General features: G+C 44.9%; 1 protein-coding gene across 2 annotated transcripts in view; it reads right to left on the bottom strand.

The window, feature by feature from the left end:
* The window catches only part of LOC136611544 (E3 ubiquitin-protein ligase RNF14-like), a 141,936-nt gene that overhangs the window by 98,307 nt on the left and 23,036 nt on the right, over nt 1-20,593 (bottom strand). The window contains exons 6-8 of one of the 2 annotated variants that reach the window (XM_066591231.1): nt 20,164-20,330; nt 13,130-13,257; nt 8,845-9,082 (exon numbers count right to left, since the gene is read on the bottom strand). In XM_066591231.1, the coding sequence (XP_066447328.1) occupies nt 9,064-9,082; nt 13,130-13,257; nt 20,164-20,330 (314 nt within the window). In that variant the 3' untranslated portion in view covers nt 8,845-9,063. Of the gene's footprint in view, nt 1-8,844; nt 9,083-13,129; nt 13,258-20,163; nt 20,331-20,593 lie in introns of those variants that run through there. The other variant, XM_066591233.1, reaches the window with a different exon arrangement.

The raw sequence follows: 20,593 nt of genomic DNA, 5'->3' as shown, positions 1-20,593 counted from the left end.
CAGGCTTATTCATCCCCCTTACATTGTAAGTACTAAATGTGATATTGGTCATTGTGTAGTCTTAATTCTTGGGTTATCTTCCTGACCGGGTTTGGGAGGAGGGGGGAAAAGGGAGAGAGTGGGGTGGAGAGAAAAGAAAGAGAAAAGAAAGAAAAAAGAAAAAGGTTTGTTAGAAAACCTTTGTGTGGCATTAGGCCGCCACACTAGTGTGGTGAGGAGTTGAGAACTCGTGTAGGTTGCACTAATGTGCAACTTTTCACCCTGGTGGAGAGTGGTGAGGTTTCCGACAAAGCTAGATCGGGTCCCACACAACCCCCTCCCTCAGTGTGAGTGTAGATACGCTGAGGTCCCTATCGGGATCCTTGTGTACATAGGTTCCGGTATCTGCATTTTAAACCTGTTTCTAAATGGGTTATAATAATTTTATAATAGAAAAACAAAAAACCAAGAAACAGAATTATAAACTTAGCGTAATTAGACGGCAATTATAAGGACTATAACGGGTGTAAAGTCCATATTCGGACAGCGGCGTGATGACCCTTTGGTATGCCTTCTGTAACAATCTTGTAGAGACATTGAAGTCTAAGTTCCTGGTATTGGGTCTCTGCGGCGTTCTCGTCGCTGTTTAGGGGGCACCGATTGCCATTGTTCCTGGGCTGTATAGGCGATCGGTACTGGGGAGGTGGGCCAGTCAGGTATCTTAATCAGGGGGAGCTGAAATGTTCCTAGAAAATTGGGTAAATCTCCCAACATACGGAAAGTGGCTGTCTTCCCCTCTTTTTTGGCAATTAGGGCGAACGGAAAACCCCACCGGTATATGATTCCGTTTTCTTTTAGCGCTGTGGTTAGTGGTTTCAGGGCTCCTCTCAGGCGCAGTGTATTACGTGCTAGGTCTTGTAGCAGAATAAGCGGTCGGCCATTATGCGTGAGGTCTCCCTTTTCTCTGGCTTTCTGTAAGATGTAGTCCTTTTCCTTATAAAAGTGGATCCTACATATTATGTCCCTTGGGCGGTTAGTGTCCGTGCTTCTCGGGCCCAGTGCCCTGTGAATTCTATCTATCATGATCGGTTTTTCTCGTGTGCGGCCCAGCAGTTGTAAAAAAAATGTTTGGGCCCATTCCTCTAGCTGGTGACCTTCTACTTCTTCTCTTACGCCCCGTATGCGCAGGTTATTCCTCCTATTTCTGTTCTCAAGATCATCTAAATGTGAGATAATGTTGGAGATTTGATCTGATTGGTGTTGAATGACCTGTCTGTGGGATTCCAAAATGGACGCCATTCCCTCCTGCGTCTCCTCCACCTGGAGGAGCCTGTGTCCCATATGGTGTATGTCAGTATGGATCCGGTCAAGGGCCTGTCTGTTAGACTCTTCAAATCTTGTAAATAGTGCATTCAATTCGTCCTTTGTGGGGATTGACATAATTCGTGATTTCCATGCCCCGTTATCCGCCATAGATGTTGCCCTTTCTGGCGAGCTATGTGTAGGGCTGCTGAATGCACTTTTGTTAGGGGATATGTCCCAGTCGTGGGGATCATTACTCCCTTCAGGGCTGTGCTGTTGCAGTGTTGCTGTGTAGTGTGCTGAGGGGCTTTGTCCTGGGTGTTTTGCGGGGGGGCAGGGTTCCCCCTTACTCACAGTTATGGTGGATACAGACCCTGCATCTTGGGTTTCAGTCCCTGGGCTGCTTTGGTCTGCTAGGTCGTTCTGTGAGGAGTTCCCTGTCCCAGCTCCTGCTGCTGCTGCTGCTGCTGTTGTTAAGGGGGTTTCCATCTGTGTGGTCTGTGTTCTCCGTGCGGTCGGGCTGAGTTGAGCCGCTGCTGCTGCAGGGGGAGAGGAAGCCGGCACATGTGCTCCGGTGTTGGCCGGCGCCATCTTGGATCTTCTCCCGGCTGTGCACGGAGCGCCGATAAAGCGCTCCATTGTCCCTTTTTTGGAGGTGAGTGCCGCTGATTTTGTGTCTGGGGCCGTCTTCTTACCCATCCCGACTTGGGAGGGTGATTTTCGCCGAGTACCGGAGGTTTATGGCTGAGGGAAGGAAGGCTGTAGCGGGAGTCCGACTCTCAAGCGGCTTTCCCGGTCATCCGCAGGCCACGCCCCCCTACTCGGGCCTTTAGAAGAGGGTCACTAGCGCAGGTGGTGGGGCAAGTAGTGAAAAGCAATCTGGAGACTTCTTCATCTGTGGTTGGTTCTAGTATAGATAGTGAGTTATGGAGTCATTGCTAGAGAGACCGGGATCGGGGCTGCCCGTGCAGTTTTTGGAGATTTGTTTTCAGATGTTTGTGACTTTTTTTCTCTAATATTGGCGGTTAGCTCTCCAGCACTGAGATCTGTCACGGGGGCCTGTTCTTTGGGGCTGAAGAGGGGGTGAACTGTATCGAAAAGTCGTTTTGGGTTGTGGGATAGTGAGGAGACTTTCGAAAAGATCAGCAGTATTGGTATAGAATTATAATTGAAGGCCTTGTCAAAAACTTTGTATAGTTGGCTAGTGGATAAAAGTTACAAGTTTATGTAATTGTAATGGACGTTGCTGTTAGGCAGCATGGTACTGGCTCACAATCTAATCCTTTTCTTTGACACAGGCTAAGGTGAGTATAGCGTTAATAGGTCTTGCACCTCGGTCATATGTTAGTGTCAGCTGCCACACAACTGAGACTACTTTTGCGAGTAACGACTTTGGGACCCCGCAGCGAAGACCGAATGCCACTTTGAGGTGCAAGAGGTGAAAACCGGGGTATCCTAAGTGCTGCCTCCAGATTTAGCCCAAAGTCAAATCAGTTTGTGGCAAAGTGGGTCCACATCCGCTTGCTGACCTAACGGTGCCCCGTTCTAGTTTTAGTGCAGTTTCCAGGCACCGACCACTTAATGTGAGCCAATACATCTGAACGGTGAAGCACTTGCTGTTTTTTTTCATAATGAAAAATTACATTAAGGATAAGTCTAAAAGTTGTAAATTAGGCCAGTCTGTGTATGCAATATTGAGGAGCTAAACTAGATGGTCCTTCTATTTTTCCTAGATCGTAAGCAGATTGAGTGAACATTTTTTTCTACCTACCTTTAATGGTAGAAAGCACACCACGTTTGGAGATGGAAAGGTGTGCTAGAGGGGTTATGGAGGAGGCCTATGCGTTTTCACTCGATTTTTTTGCTGGGTGTGCTTTCATCTGTTTGCTGGTGATCTATGAAAAATAGATACAAAGAGTAGGGCCAAAGGTGTAACTGTAGTGGGTGGAGAGTATGCCGTCTTTATCGGGCCTTTAGAAGAGGGTCACTAGCGCAGGTGGTGGGGCAAGTAGTGAAAAGCAATCTGGAGACTTGTTCCTCTGCGGTTGGTTCTAGTATAGATAGTGAGTTATGGAGTCATTGCTAGAGAGACCGGGATCGGGGATCGCCGTGCAGTTTTTGGAGATTTGTTTTCAGATGTTTTTGACTTTTTTTCTCTAATATTGGCGGTTAGCTCTCCAGCACTGAGATCTGTCACGGGGGCCTGTTCTTTGGGGCTAAAGAGGGGGTGAACTGTATCGAAAAGTCGTTTTGGGTTGTGGGATAGTGAGGAGACTTTCGAAAAGATCAGCAGTATTGGTATAGAATTATAATTGAAGGCCTTGTCAAAAACTTTGTATAGTTGGCTAGTGGATAAAAGTTACAAGTTTATGTAATTGTAATGGACTTTGCTGTTAGGCGGCATGGTACTGGCTCACAATCTAATCCTTTTCTTTGACACAGGCTAAGGTGAGTATAGCGTTAATAGGTCTTGCACCTCGGTCATATGTTAGTGTCAGCTGCCACACAACTGAGACTACTTTTGCGAGTAACGACTTTGGGACCCCGCAGCGAAGACCGAATGCCACTTTGAGGTGCAAGAGGTGAAAACCGGGGTATCCTAAGTGCTGCCTCCAGATTTAGCCCAAAGTCAAATCAGTTTGTGGCAAAGTGGGTCCACATCCGCTTGCTGACCTAACGGTGCCCCGTTCTAGTTTTAGTGCAGTTTCCAGGCACCGACCACTTAATGTGAGCCAATACATTTGAGCGGTGAAGCACTTGCTGTTTTTTTTTCATAATGAAAAATTACATTAAGGATAAGTCTAAAAGTTGTAAATTAGGCCAGTCTGTGTATGCAATATTGAGGAGCTAAACTAGATGGTCCTTCTATTTTTCCTAGATCGTAAGCAGATTGAGTGAACATTTTTTTCTACCTACCTTTAATGGTAGAAAGCACACCACGTTTGGAGATGGTAAGGTGGGCTAGAGGGGTTATGGAGGAGGCCTATGCGTTTTAACTCGATTTTTTTGCTGGGTGTGCTTTCATCTGTTTGCTGGTGATCTATGAATAATAGCTACAAAGAGTAGGGCCAAAGGTGTAACTGTAGTGGGTGGAGAGTATGCCGTCTTTATCGGGCCTTTAGAAGAGGGTCACTAGCGCAGGTGGTGGGGCAAGTAGTGAAAAGCAATCTGGAGACTTGTTCCTCTGCGGTTGGTTCTAGTATAGATAGTGAGTTATGGAGTCATTGCTAGAGAGACCGGGATCGGGGATCGCCGTGCAGTTTTTGGAGATTTGTTTTCAGATGTTTTTGACTTTTTTTCTCTAATATTGGCGGTTAGCTCTCCAGCACTGAGATCTGTCACGGGGGCCTGTTCTTTGGGGCTAAAGAGGGGGTGAACTGTATCGAAAAGTCGTTTTGGGTTGTGGGATAGTGAGGAGACTTTCGAAAAGATCAGCAGTATTGGTATAGAATTATAATTGAAGGCCTTGTCAAAAACTTTGTATAGTTGGCTAGTGGATAAAAGTTACAAGTTTATGTAATTGTAATGGACGTTGCTGTTAGGCGGCATGGTACTGGCTCACAATCTAATCCTTTTCTTTGACACAGGCTAAGGTGAGTATAGCGTTAATAGGTCTTGCACCTCGGTCATATGTTAGTGTCAGCTGCCACACAACTGAGACTACTTTTGCGAGTAACGACTTTGGGACCCCGCAGCGAAGACCGAATGCCACTTTGAGGTGCAAGAGGTGAAAACCGGGGTATCCTAAGTGCTGCCTCCAGATTTAGCCCAAAGTCAAATCAGTTTGTGGCAAAGTGGGTCCACATCCGCTTGCTGACCTAACGGTGCCCCGTTCTAGTTTTAGTGCAGTTTCCAGGCACCGACCACTTAATGTGAGCCAATACATCTGAACGGTGAAGCACTTGCTGTTTTTTTTCATAATGAAAAATTAGATTAAGGATTAGTCTAAAAGTTGTAAGCTAGACCGGTCTGTGTATGCAATATTGAGGAGCTAAACTAGATGGTCCTTCTATTTTTCCTAGATCGTAAGCAGATTGAGTGAAGATTTTTTTCTACCTACCTTTAATGGTAGAAAGCACACCACGTTTGGAGAGGGAAACGTGGGCTAGAGGGGTTATGGAGGAGGCCTATGCATTTTAACTCGATTTTTTTGCTAGGTGTGCTTTCATCTGTTTGCTGGTGATCTAGGAAAAATAGCTACAAAGAGTAGGGCCAAAGGTGTAACTGTAGTGGGTGGAGAGTATGCCGTCTTTATCGGGTCTTTAGAAGACGGTCACTAGCGCAGGTGGTGGGGCAAGTAGTGAAAAGCAATCTGGAGACTTGTTCCTCTGCGGTTGGTTCTAGTATAGATAGTGAGTTATGGAGTCATTGCTAGAGAGACCGGGATCGGGGCTGCCCGTGCAGTTTTTGGAGATTTGTTTTCAGATGTTTTTGACTTTTTTTCTCTAATATTGGCGGTTAGCTCTCCAGCACTGAGATCTGTCACGGGGCCTGTTCTTTGGGGCTGAAGAGGGGGTGAACTGTATCGAAAAGTCGTTTTGGGTTGTGGGATAGTGAGGAGACTTTCGAAAAGATCAGCAGTATTGGTATAGAATTATAATTGAAGGCCTTGTCAAAAACTTTGTATAGTTGGCTAGTGGATAAAAGTTACAAGTTTATGTAATTGTAATGGACGTTGCTGTTAGGCGGCATGGTACTGGCTCACAATCTAACCCTTTTCTTTGCAACAGGCTAAGGTGAGTATAGCGTTAATAGGTCTTGCACCTCGGTCATATGTTAGTGTCAGCTGCCACACAACTGAGACTACTTTTGCGAGTAACGACTTTGGGACCCCGCAGCGAAGACCGAATGCCACTTTGAGGTGCAAGAGGTGAAAACCGGGGTATCCTAAGTGCTGCCTCCAGATTTAGACCAAAGTCATATCAGTTTGTGGCAAAGCGGGTCCATATCCGCTTGCTGACCTAACGGTGCCCAGTTCTAGTTTTAGTGCAGTTTCCAGGCACCGACCGCATTAATGTGAGCCAATACATCTGAACGGTGAAGCACTTGCTGTTTTTTTTCATAATGAAAAATTACATTAAGGATTAGTCTAAAAGTTGTAAACTAGGCCAGTCTGTGTATGCAATGTCGAGGAGCTAAACTAGATGGTCCTTCTATTTTTCCTAGATCGTAAGCAGATTGAGTGAACATTTTTTTCTACCTACCTTTAATGGTAGAAAGCACACCACGTTTGGAGATGGAAAGGTGGGCTAGAGGGGTTATGGAGGAGGCCTATGCATTTTAACTCGATTTTTTTGCTAGGTGTGCTTTCATCTGTTTGCTGGTGATCTAGGAAAAATAGCTACAAAGAGTAGGGCCAAAGGTGTAACTGTAGTGGGTGGAGAGTATGCCGTCTTACTCGGGCCTTTAGAAGAGGGTCACTAGCACAGGTGGTGGGGCAAGTAGTGAAAAGCAATCTGAAGACTTCTTCCTCTGTGGTTGGTTTTAGAATAGATAGTGAGTTATGGAGTCATTGCTAGAGAGACCGGGATCGGGGCTCGCCGTGCAGTTTTTGGAGATTTGTTTTCAGATGTTTTTGACTTTTTTTCTCTAATATTGGCGGTTAGCTCTCCAGCACTGAGATCCGTCACGGGGGCCTGTTATTTGGGGCTGAAGAGGGAGTGGAATGAATCGAAAAGTCCTTTGGGGTTGTGGGATAGTGAGGAGACTTATGAACAGATCGGCGGTATAGATAGGGAATTATAATTGAAGGCTTTGTCAAAAACTTTGTATAGTTGGCCAGTAGATAAAAGTTACAAGCTCACGTAATTGTAATGCACGTTGCTGTTAGGCAGCATAGTACTGGCTCACAATCTAATCCTTTTTTTGCAACAGGCTGAGGTGAGTATAGCGTTAATAGGTCTTGCATCTCGGTCTTATGTTAGTATCAGCTGCCACACAACTGAGACTATTTTTGCGAGTAACGGCTTGGGGACCCCACAGCGAAGACGAAATGCCACTTTGAGTTGCAAGAGGTGAAAAGTCAATACTAAGCGCAAAAGAATTAGCATCCAAATTTTACGCATAAAATCTAATTCTCTGACCTCCCGATGTCATAGAAACTTGAAATTTGGCACGAGCATTGATTATGTCATAAATAGGAAAAGTTAATGGGTCCCAACTCAATTATTCAATTCTAAGTGCAAAGGAATAGCGTCCAAATTTTATGTATGTAATCTAATTCTCTCACTTACCAATGTTATTTTATATAAAGGAAAGGTCGCATGATTACCTCCATGTGCTGTTTCCCGGGCAACACAAAGAACCATGCAAAATGGTTAACATATTTTTTTCCCGGTATCTCTAAAGTAACCACAATTTCATAAGATTTTCTCTGTGAACACCAGTACCAAATTAACTCGGGCGAAGTCGGGTATATCAGCTAGTGTATTCATATAACTTTTATACATTTTTGGGGGGTAAGGGCAGAGTGAAAAAAATATCAATTCTGCCATTGTGGGTTTTTTTTCTGTTATAGTGTTCACCATTAGTTAGCTGACCAGACGTCCCGATTTAGGCAGGATAGTCCCGCATTCTGCCAGGACCCCATCTGGTCACTAAGGAGGTGATTACCAGCTGGGATGCCACGGATGGTAATCACATTGCAGCATCGCAGCCGCAGTGTGTGCATCTGGGATCTTCCTCCCCACCTTCCTTGACCTCTTCTCCTTAGTTCCACAGGAGAAGAGGAGAGGGGAGGAGGCGCTATTGCGAGTGTACACACTTCTGCCCACAGTCACTCTGGGAGGAGCATCGGCACTCTGAAGACCAGGAGAAGGTAAATATGTGGGTTTCAGGGTGGGTTATATTTGTACTGGAGCTACTGTGGGGGTCACTGTTACTACTGGGGTTGATATAGGGGACACTATCAATAATAGTGTTCCCTATATCAGCCCCAGTACTAATAGTATTACCCCTGAAGCCACTGTGGGGGTCACTATTACCACTGAGGCCACTGTGGAGGACACTATTACTACTGAGGCCACTGTGGGGGTCACTATTACTACTGAGTCTACTGTGGGGGTCAGCATTACTATATGAGGCTACTGTGAGGGTCACAATCACTACTGGCGCCACTGTGGGGGTCACTAGTACTGCTGAGGCCACTGTGGAGGTCACCATTAGTACTGAGGCCACTGTGGGGGTCACTATTACTACTGAGGCCACTGTGGGGGATACTATTACTACTATGGACGATATAGGGGTCACTATTACTGCTGGGGTCAATACAGGGGAGCCCATTACTACTGAGGCCACTGTAGGGGTCACTATTACTACTGGGGTCAGTATAGGGGTCATTTTTACTAGTGAGGCCACTGCGGGGAGTCACTATTACTACTGGGGCCACTCTGCCCCTAGCAGCATACCTCAGGCTGACGTTGGGTATGTTTACACGAAATGCTGTGGAATGGCCAGTACACTGCTTTGCCCAGGGGCCCATAATGCTGTTAAGACAGCACTGGGGTAGTTCTTTAGAAGCTGACAAAAATAAACAATAATGTAATGAAAAGCCACTCGTTCTATGTTTAGCAGGCCAAAGCTTTATTGAGCCAGTGAACAAAACAAAAAAATCATACTACGGGTTTCAATTTTGGATTGAAATCTTCATGATGAGTTAGTTCATCCTGGATTTTAGTTGAAATCTGCGAAGAAGGCTCCAAGTGGATTGAAGATATTTTTTCTTAAATCGCATATACTTCAGAATGGGATTGGACATGATCTTCCTAACAAACCTTAAATTGTTCAGTTTCTAATATGTAACCTAAAAAATAAGGTTATAATATATTATAAGAACAAGATAAGACACATTTTTTTGTGTTCAGAGCTTTAGATTCTTGCTTTAAACTCAAGGTGTGCCAGGTAGTTCAAAATACATAGTTAAGAAACAGTTACCAATTCCTTTCTAGTGACAATAAAAAACTATTTCTTAATTCAGCATCTGTAACACAGGGGGTGTCATATACCTACTAGAATGCCCCTGTGGTCTAAAGTACAAGGGCAGAACATGTAGGCAGTGGATGTAGGAGAACATTACAACAATATAAATAAAGGTAAAATAGACCATACGGTTTTGTCACATTTTATTAGCCTCTATAAGAAGGACCCTGGAGATACTAAGGCCTCCCTCACACAGGGCGTTTGCAGAAACGCAGCGTTTACTGCAGATTCCGCCCCGTTTCAGCAGCGCTGGCATACTTTATGCCAGCATTTTGGCTGCGTTTTCAGCTCGGCTATAAACGCAGCCAAGGATGCTGAAAAGAAAAAAAAAAGCAATACTCACCAAGCCGCTGCAGTCCCGGTCGCGGCCGCTTGTCTCTGCCGCTGATCCGGGCTTCCTCTGCACTCCCAAGTCTATTGCCGTAGGCCAGGTTTGAGAACCCCGCCTTCAGCAATAGAGTGCTGTGATTGGTTGTCGGCGCTGGTTCGATGTCCAATCACAGCCCTTCATTGACTGTCTCAGCCAATCAGCGCCGGCAAGCTCTGATTGGCTGAGACAGTCAATGAAGGGCTGTGATTGGTTGTCGGCGCGCGCTCGATGCCCAATCACAGCACTCTATTGCCGGAGGCGGGGTTCTCAAACCTGGCCTACGGCAATAGACTTGTTAGTGCAGAGGAAGCCCAGATCAGCGGCAGAGACCCGGACTGCAGTGGCTAGGTGAGTATTACTTCCCCCCCCCCCCCCCCCCCCTCTACCTAGCTCGGACTGATTTTTGGGGTAGGGCTTCTATTGCAAGCCCTCACCCCGAAAATCGGCGAGCGGTTAACGCTGCCAAAAACGCGGCACCAAGTGTTGCCGCGTTTTCAGCAGTGCTAAAACCGCTGCCCATTCATTTCAATGGGCGACGCAGGGCTGAAAACACCCCAAAATAGAACATGCATCGCTGTCAAAGCGCAGTGTTGGAAGGCGCTGCGTTTTCAGCCCTGTGTGAGCAGCCCCATTGAAATGAATGGGAGTGTTGTACAGCGTTTAGGGCTGGGCTGAAAAGGCAGTGCTAAACGCTGTACAAAACCTAATGTTATATTATAGAAGTAGTTGAGCATAATTGGCAAGGTGAAGGTTACCTAAAAATGATTAGCCAAAGAGAAGAATTTGAATGACTATGATAAGAACATTTATTCCAGGTGGCTTTAAAGTAACTTTCTGTTCCCAGGACAAACTTCTGTCCCGGGACTGGAGGGGGGTTTATTATTTGCTGCTGTTCTTCTCTGCCGTTGTCCCCCTGATGAGCTGATTCTGGGAGATACTGTATTCAGCCATCGAATATGGCCTGTTATTGGTAGTGTTAGACTATCAATGCATAATACTTGCTCTCTGATTGGCCAGGGCTGCTCCCATGATCAGTTCTGGCCAATCAGAGAGCAGTGCACAGTGTACATTAGGAAGTTAGAAACTGTCGGATTAGAGAGCTGGCAGAGAAGAACAACTGCAGGTGATATACCCCCTCCCTCTTCGGCCTTGGTACAGAATTTTATCCCAAAACTGGGAGGATCTCTTTGAGGAGGAGTGAATTCTGTAGTTGGTGATAGGAGTGGCAGTCAAGTTCCACCATAGAAGTGGCTCCTGGAGCAGTACCACAAATCATCTACTTTGACCCAACACGGAAAGACTTTTCTCATCTAAAGTTCAGTTTTGGACTAGTAAATAGCCGTGAGAAAAAAGAAAAGAGTATCAGGCAAATACGGTGGCAAATGAGCCTTAGGTCTCATGCACACAGAGTATATTTGGACCCATATCACACAGTTCCTGAATATTGCATCACTGCATTTCAATAGGGCAATGTATACTACTATAGTAATAAGTGCATATGGAAACTCCTCTAAAAGCACTATGTGCATGAGGCCTTAAGGCCCTATTACATGGGACAAGTGTCGAGCCAACGATTGCTGACACTCGCCCCCGTATATACTCGCTCCCATGCTGTTACACAGGAGTGAATATCGCTGGATCACTCACAGCGCAGGCAGCAGGGAGGAGGAGCGGCTGGAGTAGCGTTCACTCCACCCCTCTCCATTCACTGTAGGCAGCGGCGGTTCAGTCCTGAACAGTTGCTTTTTACACTGAACGACATGTCATTCGGTTTTTAGGCGTGTTTAAAACTGAACGCCTAAACGACTCTCGTCCAGCCGTTCATTTTCTGCATGCATTTACACAGGACAATTATCGTTCAAAACCCCGTTGGAGTGCGGGTTTTGAACAACTACAAAGATAATCGTTCCATGTAAAAGGGCCTTTAATTGGGGAGATCCTGGAGATCAGCTTGAATTTACAAAGCAAACACAATAGCAGTTGTTCAATAAGAATTTTTAAAATATTTTTTTACATAGCAGCCCTGGCAGCCTTTCAGAGGGCCCTGGGTTGCCATGACAACCGAATGGCATCTCGCAATCTCATCACGGGGGCGGGCTGAGAGGATTCTATCAAAGACAGCCAGTATCCACCGTATATACACTTCGGGTACTATTCTTATTATGGGGCACTTGCAGGCACAATTAATTTCAAGAAGACACTATTGCTTTGTAAAGGTCTCTTCGGTGGTATTATTGGTTTGTGGACACAGCGGGTGCTATTACTGTGTAGGACACTAAATGGAGTACTACTACTGTTTGGAGCACAAACTGTGGCACTTTCAAAATGTACTGCACTATTTATTACCTTTTGTGCGACTATATATTGCGGCATTATCGGTTTGGCACTTTTTGCAGGCACTATGCTATGCCACACAGCAGATAGGGCAGCAACATGCACATAACTGGATTAGCCGCAGAGTTCATGTACTATAGTTTGGAAAAGTATTGGTGGGATGCTGAAAAAGTGAGGAGACAAAGATGCCTACATGGAAAATTTTACAGAGAGAGGTTGTGACCGGAAGAAATCTTTATGGAGGTCTGGGCCAGAGGGAAAAGATTGGAAAAGTGAACAACTCCAAAGAAGACATGACCTATGAGTCGATAAATACTGCGTGACTGTACTGTAATCTCCTACACGGCCTGCACAGCACTTGTGTAGAACTGATCGCTATATGGTCATTGTATGGTGGTAATATCAGTCTTTGTATAACCACTATGATTAGGGTATGTATTTATGATGATGTGATCTCAGGTCAGTAGAACCATAATCAGATTAGCGCACAAAAGTCCATCCATAATACACTTGTATGAAACTGGTCATATAGTGAAGAATATAATTTTTGGTTTTGGTGTCGTATTTATGTTATGAGCTTGGTTATGTTTTTTTTATAACATGAGCTTGGTTCTGGTGCTGTATTTATGTTATGAAATTGGTTCTGGTGCTGTATTTATGTACTGAGCTTGATATTGTTTTCATGGTATGAGCTTGGTTCTGGTGCTGTATTTACATAATGGGGTTAGTTCTGGTTTCATATTTATGTCAAATAATCAGGGTAAGGGTAGAAACACATGGTGTGGCTGGCTGTATGTCACCAAATTACGCCCACCCATGGTGCCCATTGGCCACATAATGTTAGTAGTAATTAGTGTAACCATTGGTTGCAGTCAACGGGTATGTTTGACTTCGTGTGGCCATCTGCCTCATGGGTCACTGATGGGCCAGTGCTGTGTGCTTCTTCCACAGACTAAAATTTACTAGCCAGCCCCTGGTTATACTGTGATGCTAAGTGTTCCCTTAAGTTTTTGAACAATATATAATCATAGATACTGGAGTGGACAAAGAATAACTGTGACAATAGAGTGTAATTATACAAAAAGACAACATATTATGAAAGAAGATGACCTCTTATTTGTCAATCCAAACATTTCTATGCTGGATAATTACATACTAGATACATACCGATTAAAGCATTCTGTAGGATCATCAAAATGTTGATATGGGTTTTCTTGAGACAATACCTTCAAACAGAGCCAGCAGAAGTTCTGCTTACACCCACTGCATGTCATTTTGTTACAGCCTTCAATTTTCTATAAAAGAAAAAATATATGTAAAGGAACAATCCATTCTCAATAGATCTTCTGACATGCCATAGATATGTTACACGCAATGTGTGAAAACCAGGCAATCTATAAAATGTGTGATGTATTCAAAGATGCTACATACTTTCCTTAGGGATTGTATAGAATACGTAGTCATTATGAAGAACGACAAGAACTATTTAGGCAAAGTATGGAAAGAGAATGATGAAAAGGCCTCTACTGAAAAAAAAGATGTGTATATAAAAGCGCCACAAGAAATACAAAACTAAAGCACACAACTTTCTTACAAAAAAAACTAAACCATTTATTATTTTTTTAAACTGCTGTCATATCCAGTGTGTGTGTTGCACAGCTGCGGCGCTTGAGAGGTTAACAGTAATAAAACCATTGCCTGCATGTAGATGTATCAGTTCGTCATGTCATGTGGTGTGTGAGAAGGAAAATGGGAGTGCTTGAGAGCCGGAAAAGAGTCCACCTTGTGAGAGGAGACCATATAGATGGCTGCTGTTTATGGTATAGGTAGGTGCGTTCTCAGTTTATATACATTATCATGATAGCTATCTATAGGTGCTATAAGGCCACTCCCACACAGGCGCTTGTTACAGCGTTTTAGCGGGCGTTTGAAACGCTGTACTGAGTCTCCATTGATATCAATGGGGCTTCATAGCGGTATGTTCTATTTCAGTGCGTTGCAGCACTTTTTAACGCACCACATCACCCATTGCAATGATGGGGTGCGCTAAAAACCCTGTCAACCGCGTTTACCAGCGCCACTCTAAACCGCTATGTGAGACCGGCCTGAGGACAATGCTGCATTACTATATAAACTTTGTGCCCTGCAATGTATGTCACAAGGTGCTAATTACTAGTTTCCAGCACCTTATGGATGGCGACAAGGTTACAAAATGAAAGCTGAATTCTGATTGGTGGCTATGGACAAGGTCAGTTTTGGCTTTAGACTGTTTTGATCAATTGAACTGCCCCAAAATGTACATTTCTTCACATTTGGGAAATGTAATGGCCTGCTCTGAGAGCGCTTTAAGGCCTCATGTCCACGGGAAAAATATGTTTTAAAATCCGCAGCGGATCACCCGCGCGCGTGATCCGCTTGTAAAATTTCCCATAGGAATGCATTGACCACCCGCGGTTAAATAAATAGCAGCGGATGGTATTTTAAAAGGATTTAAAAATTTAATGTGCATGAAAAAAAACGCGACATGCTCCATTTAACCCCTAGAGTGGCACGCCCGGAAAATTTCCGGGACGAGCTCCACTGCTCATAGCAACATAGCCCGGAAGATTTCCGGGCTATGTATCACTATGGGAGCTGCAGAGCACAATGCCACAAGCTGTGACAGTGTGCTCTGCCTGCACAGACCCACAGAGAACAAAGCAAGAGCTTTGAAAAACCAGCAGAAGATATTGGCGATATGTCGGCAATCTCCTGCTTTGTTTACAGGTTGCCATAGAGACCATCGGCTTGTCAGAAGCAAGCCAATGGTCTCTGTGGCAGGGAGAGCTGGTTGTTAGCTGTCAGAGGACAGCTAGGTACCAGCTCTTATAGCAGAGATCAAAGAAAACCTCCAATCTCTGCTGTGTTAACCCTTTACATGCGGTAGTCTATGTGACTGCAGCATGTAAAGGGCTGTCACTGCAGCATGTAAAGGGCTGTCACCATCGGACCCCCGGAATGTGATCAGGGGTCCTGATGGGTCCCTGTGGAAGTCCCCTAAAGGGACAAAAAAAAAATTTTTTTTTAAATAAAGTTAAAAAATTATAAAAAAAATAATAAAAACACTTCTCTCCCTTTACTTTGTAAAAAAATCAAAAATACAATCACACATGTGGTATCCATGCGTCGTAATGACCCAGAGAAGGAAGTTAATGCATTATTTAACCCCTTAATGACATGGCCTCTTTTTTTCTTTTTTCCCCATTTCTGTTTTTCCTCCCTCCTGTTTAAAAAATCACAACTTGTCCCATAAAAAACAAGCCCTTATATGGCCATGTCAATGGAAAAATGAAAAAGTTATGGCTCTTGAGACGCAACTGCAAAATTAGTTGAAATTCAATGATTAGACCATTTTAAAAAACCTGCCCTGGTGGGTCTGACAGGGTGGTAGGAAACCCGCCACTCAAGGGGTTAAGAGTCCTCACAAAGGAAGGGAAAAAGAAAAAAATACCAAGGAGGTCCAGATATACAGTAACCTCAATACGGTTAGTGAAAAAAATATAATAAATGAAATTGTTCTAGACCGGACTCCAAAGAGCAAGGGCAGCCCACAGATAGAATACGGACTTTCATGTAGGTCAATTCTAATCAAAGAATGCCCAACATAAACTCCTGTTAGCTGCCGCTGTGCTTATATGGTTTACTATCTCAAAGCGCCATTCCTGCATGGTGGTGCATGGGGGTACAAAACTTAAATATATGTCCCTGTATCACCTTAACCACACTTACGAAGGACACACAGAACTAATAGCCCAAATGTGTGAAGTGTAGCAAAGCAGCACACAGTTGGTATAATTGTGCTTAGCTTCATTTCACACAAAAGGAAATAAAAAATGATGCCCAGTCAAAGAAAAGATTCCCAATGCGTTTCTCTGGCAAACCGCAGCCTGATTATCAGGGGCAAGATGGGGAGAATGGAAAAGGAGAGTGCCAAAAAACAGACTATACAAAAAAAGAGGTGCAGTACAGTTAAATCACCTCCACTCACAAAAAAATTATGATATGAAGCGATGCGAAGTCGAGAGGGTTAACAGGAGCTGACTGATTCCATGAGGAATCAGATTCAGACCCCAGAGCCGAAAATGCAGACAGAAATCCCCACCAACCTATATATATATAACTGACTTGGCCTGCAGGACTAGCCTTATACAGAGATAAGAGAAGTGTAGGGGGCAAAGTGCAAGAATAAAATAACAAAGGTCACCAATTAGAGATGTAGACTGGTGGCAACAGATACCAGCAGTATTATTTCTCCTAGATATTCAGCAGAATAAACATTTTTTTCTACATACCTTTAACCCCTTGAGTGGCGGGTTTCCTACCACCCTGTCGTACCCACCAGGGCAGGTTTTTTAAAAGGTGGGGAGGAAAAAAAGAAATGGAGAAAAAAGAAAAAAAGGGGCCATGTCATTAAGGGGTTAAATAATGTACCAACATCCTTCTCTGGGTCATTATGACGCACGGATACCACATGTGTGATTTTATTTAAAATTCTTTAAAAAGTAAAGAGAGACAAGTGTTTTTATTTTTATTTTTTTTATAATTTTTTTACTTTTTTTTTTTTACTTTTTTTTATTTTGGTCCCTTTAGGGGACTTCCACAGGGACCCATCAGGACCCCCTGATCACTTTCTGGGGGTCCGATGGTGACAGCCCTTTACATGCTGCAGTGACAGCCCTTTACATGCTGCAGTCACATAGACTGCAGCATGTAGAGGGTTAACACAGCAGAGATCAGAGGTTTTCTCTTATCTCTGCTGTAAGAGCTGGTGCCTGGCTGTCCTCTGACAGACAAGCACCAGCTCTCCCTGCCACAGAGACCGTCGGCTTGCTTCTGACAAGCCGATGGTCTCTATGGCAACCTATAAACAAAGCAGTAGACTTAGAAGCAGGAGATTGACGGCATATCGGCAATATCTTCTGCTTCTGTTGTTCAAAGCCCTTGCTTTGTTCTCTGTGGGACTGTGCAGGCAGAGCACACTGCCACAGCTTGTGGCAGTGTGCTCTGTAACTCCCATAGTGATACATAGCCCGGAAATCTTCCGGACTATATTGCTATCGGCAATGGAGCTCGTCCCGGAAAATTTCCGGGTGTGCCACTCAAGGGGTTAATGGTAGAAAGCACACCACGTTTGGAGATAGAAAGGTGGGCTAGAGGGGTTATGGGCGAGGCCTATGCATTTTAATTCAATTTTTTGCTAGGTCTGCTTTCATCTGTTTGCTGGCAATCTAGGAAAAATAGCTACAAAGAGTAGGGCCAAAGGTGTAACTGTAGTGGGGGGGGAGAGTATGCCGTCTTACTCGGGCCTTTAGAAGAGGGTCGCTCACGCAGGTGAAAAGCAATCTGGAGACTTCTTCCTCTGTGGTTGGTTCTAGTATAGATAGTGAGTTATGGAGTCATTGCTAGAGAGACCGGGATCGGGGCTCGCCGTGCAGTTTTTGGAGATTTGTTTTCAGATGTTTTTGATTTTTTTTCTATGAAATGGGCGGCTAGCTCTCCAGCACTAAGATCCGTCACGGGGGCCTGTTCTTTGGGGCTGAAGAGGGAGTGGAATGTATCGAAAAGTCGTTTGGGGTTGTGGCATAGTGAGGAGACTTATGAACAGATCGGCGGTATAGATAAAGGATTATAATTGAAGGCATTGTCAAAATCTTTGTATAGTTGGCCAGTGGATAAAAGTTATAAGTTTACGTAATTGTAATGCACGTTGCTGTTAGGCAGCATAGTACTGGCTCACAATCTAATCCTTTTTTTTGCAACAGGCTAAGGTGAGTATAGTGTTAACCCCTAAGTGACCAAGCCTGTTTGTGCCTTAATGACCAGACCAAATTTTGGAAATCTGACATGTGTCACTTTGACATAGAATAACTCCGTAAAGGTTTTGCTTATCCGAGACTTTGAATTTCCAGGGCCCTCCACAGCTTTTGTGCTTGCGTCTGCCATTTTGTTAATGGGCACATGCGCCAAAGTTGGGGAAAGGTCCGTGGATAAAGATCCTGTCAGGGGACATCGCCAGAGGCCTTAGGTAAGTAATTTCACCTCCCCTCACGAATCTGATCTGTGATTGGAGGTGAAATTTTAGCTTCTTTTACTTTTACGTGATCGCCGTTTTCAATTGGAAAATGGCGATCACGTGACCATGAACCTCGTTTTGTGGGCCCCGGTGAAATCTACAGGCCCTTGGCTACATTTGGTAGCCAGGAGCAGGGAGATTTTAAATTACCCTGGCAATCTGTGCCTTTTGCACATGCGTCCGCCATCTTAGCGGCGGGCGCGTGCGCAGAAGCCGTGGTGAAGTCCACGGATAAATGTGGTGCCTTAGGTACGTTATTTCATCTCCCCTCATGGATACGATCTGTGAGGAGAGATGAAACTTAAACTTTTTTTTAAACTTTTTTAAAGCTTTTTTTTACTTTACATGATCGCTGTTATCCATTGGATAGCAGCGATCATGTGACTGGGAACCGCATACAGAGGCTCCCGGTAACATCCCTCTGCTCTCGGCTACACATGGGAGCCGGGAGCAGAAGAATTTTTAAATTTCCCGGGCCGCGCATGCCTTCTGAGCGCGCGCCTGGCGTATGACGTCTGGCGCGCATGCGCAGAAGGCGCTGACGGGACCTGGAGGCTAGGACACCGCCGGTCATCGCGGCGAAGGCGGGCGAGTACTTTCAGCTGCCCCGATGGATCCGATCCACCGGGGCAGCTGAATCTTTAACTTTTTTTTTACTTTTTACCAACTTTTATATGATCGCCGGAATTCGGTAAATGCCGGCGATCATGTGACCGGGGGAGGGAACCCGCAGCCCAAAATGGCAGCTCCAGGTTGCCGGCTACCTCCCGGAGCCGGCAGCATGGAGCTGCCACGTCCTTAGCTTGCAGGGCTTTAATCCCTGCAGGAAACATATTTCTACGTTCTCAGGGAATAAGACCCAGCAAGCTAGGACGTAAAAAGTCTATGGGCTGGTCGTTAAGGGGTTAATAGGTTTTGCACCTCGGTCATATGTTAGTGTCAGCTGCCACACAACTGAGACTACTTTTGCGAGTAACAACTTTGGGACCCCGCAGCGAAGACCAAATGCCACTTTGAGGTGCAAGAGGTGAAAACCGGGGTATCCTAAGTGCTGCCTCCAGATTTAGCCCAAAGTCAAATCAGTTTGTGGCAAAGCGGGTCCACATCCGCTTGCTGACCTAGGACTGTAGTAGTGCACATTGGAGGAGGATGAGGGGTTGGATTGCGAGACATTAGAAGAAGATGGTGGGGGTTGATGGTGTGAAACGATAAATTATATGTTTTGGTGTAGGGAAAAAGATTAGAGATAGCGAGTATACTCGCTAAGGGCAATTGCTCGAGCGAGCATTGCCCTTAGCGAGTACCTGCCCGCTCGGGAGCAAAGATTCGGCTGCCGGTGGCGGGCGGGTAGCCGCGGAGGAGAGCGGCGAGGAACGGAGGGGAGATCTCTCTCTCCCTCTCTCCCCCCCACTCCCCCCTGCGAACTGCCGCAACTCACCTGTCACCTGCGTCGGCAGCCAAACCTTCTCTGCCGAGCGGGGAGATACTCGCTAAGGACAATGCTCGCTCATCTCTAAAAAAGATATACATATAGTCCAAAAGATTGGGCCTTAATAGGTTTCCAGAATGTAGGGGCTTCTGTACTCCTATTCAGCTATCAAATCTATTCAGCAGCACGCAGAGATTTCCGTTACTGGTCTTAATTCATGAGCAGTGATGCTAAAAGGGTTTGTGTGCTCTGTGATGTCAAAAATACGCAAAAACATGCAACCTCAGATAACCAGATACAGTGAAAAATGTTTGAAATGATCACCCAAAATTGCTCTGAATAGTGGCCTTACTGTAGACAGGGTGTAGGGGAGAGATTCTTGCTGCAGCCTATTGTCTAAGGCCTCCCTTACTTTGTTCAGTCTTCTGCATGCAGAATCTGAATGACTGAACAATTCTCGTACAGTCGCTGGATGCATTTACACGGGACGACTATCATTCAAATTCTCGCGGCATTCTGAACAATAATCGTTCCATGTAAATGGGCCATTACTCTTCCTCTCAAACTTCCAGGAGTGGCACCTGCCCACAGGAAGAAAAATGTTTCCTAAAGAATGGCTATACAAGGTAGGACATTCTCCCCTGCTATCTGATACTTTACCTCAATGGGAGCTTTACAGCTAGGGCAGGGCTTAGAGTTCTCCTGTATCCACTCCTTATTCTGTATATCTTCAGCAATCTTCTTCAGAGGTCCATATCTCTTCTCCAGTTCTATCTTTCCTTTCTTATCAGCATCCAGATACTCTCTAGCCAATTCAATGAGTTGTGCTAAAAACGAAGGAAAAAAATTTACTACACAAAGTCTGTATAAAATGTAAAAGAGCATTGTACAGTAGCTGAGAAGTAGTAAGATGGAACTCTAGGCCAGAAAGTCAAAGCTGAATGAAGTCCACAGCAAGCTTTAATGCCAGTTATTGCTATGGCTCAGAATCAGGTAAGCAAGGACTTTACAAGGTCAATGAGAATGACTACTTAGGGTTTGTTCGAACTAGCGTATTTGCACCGCATATTAAGCGTGCAATTTTGCATGC

The sequence above is a fragment of the Eleutherodactylus coqui genome, chromosome 2 (assembly GCF_035609145.1).
Source record: "Eleutherodactylus coqui strain aEleCoq1 chromosome 2, aEleCoq1.hap1, whole genome shotgun sequence".
Classification (NCBI taxonomy): Eukaryota; Metazoa; Chordata; class Amphibia; order Anura; family Eleutherodactylidae; genus Eleutherodactylus; species Eleutherodactylus coqui.
This window is presented reverse-complemented; position numbering and strand designations above follow the sequence as displayed.